The sequence below is a fragment of the Oncorhynchus masou genome, unplaced genomic scaffold (assembly GCF_036934945.1).
Source record: "Oncorhynchus masou masou isolate Uvic2021 unplaced genomic scaffold, UVic_Omas_1.1 unplaced_scaffold_7812, whole genome shotgun sequence".
Classification (NCBI taxonomy): domain Eukaryota; kingdom Metazoa; phylum Chordata; class Actinopteri; order Salmoniformes; family Salmonidae; genus Oncorhynchus; species Oncorhynchus masou.
The window spans coordinates 7478-13464 of NW_027014282.1; the positions used below are offsets into that span (position 1 = coordinate 7478).

The following is a 5987-nucleotide window of genomic DNA, read 5'->3' on the forward strand; positions in this document are numbered from 1 at the left end:
AGAGAGAGAGAGAGACAGGGAGACAGAGACAGAGACAGAGACAGAGAGAGAGAGAGAGAGAGAGAGAGAGAGAGAGAGAGACAGGGAGACAGAGAGAGAGAGAGAGAGAGAGAGAGAACGAGAGAGAGAGAGAGAGACAGGGAGACAGAGACAGAGACAGAGACAGAGAGAGAGAGAGAGAGAGAGAGAGAGAGACAGGGAGACAGAGACAGAGAGAGAGAGAGAGAGACAGGGAGACAGAGACAGAGAGAGAGAGAGAGAGAAAGAGAGAGAGAGAGAGAGACAGGGAGACAGAGACAGAGACAGAGACAGAGAGAGAGAGAGAGAGAGAGAGAGAGAGAGAGAGAGAGACAGGGAGACAGAGACAGAGAGAGAGAGAGAGAACGAGAGAGAGAGAGAGACAGGAGACAGAGACAGAGAGAGAGAGAGAGAGACAGGGAGACAGAGACAGAGAGAGAGAGAGAGAGAGAGAGAGAGAAAGAGAGAGAGAGAGAGAGAGAGACTGAGACTGAGACTGTTAGAGAGAGCAACCGAGAGAGAGACAGAGAGAGAGACAGAGACAGAGAGAGAGAGAGAGAGAGACAGAGACAGAGAGAGAGAGAGAGAGAGACAGAGACAGAGACTGAGACTGTTAGAGAGAGCAACCGAGAGAGAGAGAGACTGCAGCCACTGCCACAACTTGACTCTCACATGTCTGTCTCTCACGTGTCTGTCTGTCACATGTCTGTCTGTCAAGATCCTTCTCTAATGTGTGTCTCGTCTCCCCCTGTCCAGGCATCTGCATGGTGGGCTCATTCATCAACATCGCCTGGGCTATAGTGGACTACCGTCGGTGTCTCCGTCGATCCTTACCCCAGGTAATATAATAATAATATATAATATAATAATACATAATATCATAATCAATTTATCATATATATATATATATAATAATGAATATAACATCCCCAGGTCCAAGAGATGCCTTCTGGCCTTCCTACCTTCGTTTACCTCCTGTACAAGCTCTTGACCATCACCGCTCACATCCTCAGCCTCAGCCTCTTCCTCGTCCTCAGCCCCTACAGTACCCTGGGGATGGCTGTCGTCTGGCTGGCCGGAACCCTCTGGGCCCATTGGGTCCGTACTGACTTCTGCACGTCTAAAGGTCTAGAGAGGCTCTATCGGATCGTCGTGGGAGTCGTCCTCATATTCACCTTCTTTAACGTGAAAGGACAGGATACCAGATGGCCGATGGCTGTGTACTACGTTCTCTTTGCGTTAGTGAACCTCTCTGGTCCTTTGCTGCTGGTTCTGGTGAGGCCAGAGGTTAACGCTACTGAGTACTTTTGGCCGGTGACTCTGCTGATATTTGGAGGGACCGTTCTAGGGCTGGTCTGTCTGCTCCTGTATTATACTGTCTGCCATCCCAGAGGGAGGAGTCTACAGGCAGATGAGGTGGATGGAAACACGGGACAGGAGAGAGAAACAGAGACGCCAGACAACATGGTGAGAGTTAGGAACTTCCTACAGCTCTGAGCCTCGTTTCCTGCACCACTCTGAATGACCTGAACGACCTGAACGACCTGAACGACCTGAACGACCTGAATGACCTGAACGACCTGAACGACCTGAACGACCTGAACGACCTGAACGACCTGAATGACCTGAACGACCTGAATGACCTGAATGACCTGAATGACCTGAATGACCTGAACGACCTGAACGACCTGAACGACCTGAATGACCTGAACGACCTGAATGACCTGAATGACCTGAATGACCTGAATGACCTGAACGACCTGAACAGTTAAAAAGGAGTCTGATGTTTGACCTTTCAGGACTGGTCCCTTCAGCTGAGATGAAGGAGAGGACATAATGGAGTCACTTCACGCCAGTGAAACACAGCCACTATCTGTGGATTCAGGATGTGCAACGCAAAACAGAGAACACAAGGTGGCACTGTTGTCTCTCTTTACAGGCTATGGCCATCTAGCATTTTGGGGTAAAGTGAAGAGGAAGACGTTGCTATGGACGTTGCCGTTGCTATGATGACGTTACTATGGACTTTCTCTTTGATATGTTAAAGACTCTTTTACTGACCTGCCAATAACTGAAAGATGTCTAATTTATTTTAATCTCTGACACACTTTCCACTGTTCCTGCTAGTTTAACTGTCCTTTCTGATGTTCTGTGTACTATTTACTATCTGTGAATGCACTTTAAAACTTTAAAATATAAAATATTTGTTAATAAAAATGTAGCATAACTACCTTTTATCATTACAATTATTGCTTTATTATTATTATTAATTATTATAGATGACATACTGTATGAATACCAGCTCAGAAATACCCCCAACACTAGTAAGGGTCCTTTCAATGGTAATTAATCATAACAAACCGGGATTCATTGGCTGAGGGGCGCTGGCGTGTGCCTCTCTGATGGCACCCTATTCTCTATTCAGTGCACTACTTTTGACCAGAGCCCTGAGATCTGGTCACAAGTAGTGCACTATATAGGGAATAGGGTGCCATTTTGTTACGCAGAGAGATGGTTTGAAGTAGACCAGCCTACTATAGTGAATGGACCAGACAGTGTTCAGGAGGGTTCAGGAGGTGGAGGTATCAGTGAGGAACAGATTAGGACTATGTCCATAATAACACCCTATTCCTAATAGAGTACACTACTTTTTTTTACTAGAGCACTATGGGAACATAAACTGGACAATAACTGAAAGTAAAAATCAAACGCCTAACTCAAAATTACAGAACTCTGAGTAGCACAGGCCTCAATCATATAATACCTGTCTGTCACCGTTCATCGTGGCAAGAATGACCCGGCTTTATGGCACCGATCATTCTGTCTCGTGGAATGACCCGGCTTTATGGCACCGTTCATCCTGTCTAGTGGAATGACCCGGCTTTATGGCACCGTTCATCCTGTCTAGAATGACCCGGCTTTATGGCACCGTTCATCCTGTCTAGAATGACCCGGCTTTATGGCACCGTTCATCCTGGTCTAGTGGAATGACCCGGCTTTATGGCACCGTTCATCCTGTCTAGTGGAATGACACGGCTTTATGGCACCGTTCATCCTGGTCTAGTGGAATGACCCGGCTTTATGGCACCGTTCATCCTGTCTAGTGGAATGACCCGGCTTTATGGCAATCGTTCATCCTGTCTAGAATGACCCGGCATTATGGCACCGTTCATCCTGTCTAGAATGACCCGGCTTTATGGCACCGTTCATCCTGGTCTAGTGGAATGACCCGGCTTTATGACACCGTTCATCCTGGTCTAGTGGAATGACCCGGCTTTATGGCACCGATGGCACCGTTCATCCTGTCTAGTGGAATGACCCGGCTTTATGGCACCGTTCATCCTGTCTAGTGGAATGACCCGGCTTTATGACACCGTTCATCCTGTCTAGAATGACCCGGCTTTATGGCACCGTTCATCCTGGTCTAGTGGAATGACCCGGCTTTATGGCACCGTTCATCCTGTCTAGTGGAATGACCCGGCTTTATGACACCGATCATCCTGTCTAGAATGACCCGGCTTTATAACACCGTTCATCTTTATAACACCGTTCATCCTGTCTAGTGGAATGACCGGCTTTATGGCACCGTTCATCCTGTCTAGTGGAATGACCCGGCTTTATGGCACCGATCATCCTGTCTAGAATGACCCGGCTTTATGGCACCGTTCATCCTGTCTAGTGGAATGACCCGATCATCCTTTATGGCACCGTTCATCCTGTCTAGAATGACCCGGCTTTATGGCACCGCTCATCCTGTCTAGTGGAATGACCCGGCTTTATGGCACCGATCATCCTGTCTAGTGGAATGACCCGGCTTTATGGCACCGTTCATCCTGTCTAGAATGACCCGGCTTTATGGCACCGTTCATCCTGTCTAGTGGAATGACCCGGCTTTATGGCACCATTCATCCTGTCTAGTGGAATGACCCGGCTTTTTATGGCACCGCTCATCCTGTCTAGTTGAATGACCCGGCTTTATGGCACCGTTCATCCTGTCTAGTGGAATGACGCTTTATGGCACCGATCATCCTGTCTAGTGGAATGACCCGGCTTTATGGCACCGATCATCCTGTCTAGTTGAATGACCCGGCTTTATGGCACCGTTCATCCTGTCTAGTGGAATGACCCGGCTTTATGGCACCGTTCATCCTGTCTAGTGGAATGACCCGGCTTTATGGCACCGTTCATCCTGTCTAGAATGACCCGGCTTTATGGCACCGTTCATCCTGTCTAGAATGACCCGGCTTTATGGCACCGTTCATCCTGTCTAGTGGAATGACCCGGCTTTATAACACCGTTCATCCTGTCTAGTTGAATGACCCGGCTTTATGGCACCGTTCATCCTGTCTAGTGGATTGACCCGGCTTTATGGCACCGTTCATCCTGTCTAGTGGAATGACCCGGCTTTATGGCATCGTTCATCCTGTCTAGTGGAATGACCGGGATCATCCTGTCTAGTGACCTGGCTTTATGGCACCGTTCATCCTGTCTAGTGGAATGACCAGCTTTATGGCACCGTTCATCCTGTCTAGAATGACCGGCTTTATGGCACCGTTCATCCTGTCTAGTGGAATGACCGGCTTTATGACACCGTTCATCCTGTCTAGAATACCCGGCTTTATGGCACCGTTCATCTGTCTAGAATGACCCGGCTTTATGGCACCGTTCATCCTGTCTAGTGGAATGACCGGCTTTATGGCACCGTTCATCCTGTCTAGTGGAATGACCCGGCTGTTATGGCTTTATGCCGTTCATCCTGTCTAGTGGAATGACGGCTTTATGGCACCGTTCATCTGTCTAGTGGAATGACGGCTTTATGGCACCGTTCATCCTGTCGTGGAATGACCCGGCTTTATGGCACCGTTCATCCTGTCTAGTGGAATGACCGGCTTTATGGCACCGTTCATCCTGTCTAGTGGAATGACCCGGCTTTATGGCACCGTTCATCCTGTCTGATGGAATGACGAATGACCCGAATGCTTTATGGCACCGTTCATCCTGTCTAGTGGAATGACCGGCTTTATGGCACCGTTCATCCTGTCTAGAATGACCCGGCTTTATGGCATCAGGTCTCCTGGTCAGCCGGCTTTATGGCACCGATCATCTGTCAGTGGAATGACCCGGCTTTATGGCACCGTTCCATCCTGTCATAGAATGACGGCCTGAGCGCATTTGTAACCGTTCATCCTGTCTAGTGGAATGACCCGGCACATGGCACCGTTCATCCTGTCTAGAATGACCGGCTTTATGGCACCGTTCATCCTTTCTAGTGGAATGACCCGGCTTTTATGACACGTTCATCCCTGTCTAGTGGAATGACCCGGCTTTATGGCACCGTTCATCACCAATACAGAATGACCCTTTATGGCACCGTTCATCCTGTCTAGTTATGGCACCGTTCATCCTGTCTAGTGGAATATTGACTTTATGGCACCGTTCATCCTGTCTGATGGAATGACCCGGCTTTATAACACCGTTCATCTGTCTGGAATGACCCGGCTTTATGGCACCGTTCATCCTGTCTAGTGGAATGACCGGCTTTATGGCACCGTTCATCCTGTCTAGTGGAATGACCGGCTTTATGGCACGTTCATCCTGTCTAGTGGAGATGACCGGCTTTATGGCACCGTTCATCCTGTCTACAGTGGAATGACCGGCTATGAAAGCTTTCCGTTCATCCTGTCTAGTGGAGCCGACTTTATAGCACCGTTCATCCTGTCTAGAATGACCGGCTTTATGGCACCGTTCATCTGTCTAGTGGGAATGACCGGCTTTATGGCGCGATCATCTGTCTAAGTGGAATGACCGGCTTTATGGCACGTTCATCCTGTCTAGAACTATTGGCTTTATAGCTGGATTCATCCTGTCTAGTGGAATGACCCGGCTTTATGGCACCGATCATCCTGTCTAGAAGAATGACCCGGCTTTATGGCACCGTTCATCCTGTCTAGTGGAATGACCCGGCTTTA

General features: G+C 48.6%; 1 protein-coding gene across 1 annotated transcript; it reads left to right on the forward strand.

The window, feature by feature from the left end:
* Nucleotides 1-774: 774 nt before the first annotated feature.
* On the forward strand, nucleotides 775-2190 carry LOC135537452 (XK-related protein 9-like; the record flags this gene model as incomplete). Its single annotated transcript, XM_064963612.1, has 2 exons — nucleotides 775-857; nucleotides 952-2190. Coding segments are annotated over 2 exons (647 nt in total), but the record flags the coding sequence as incomplete, so codon positions are not given.
* Between the last annotated feature and the right edge of the window lie 3797 nt (nucleotides 2191-5987).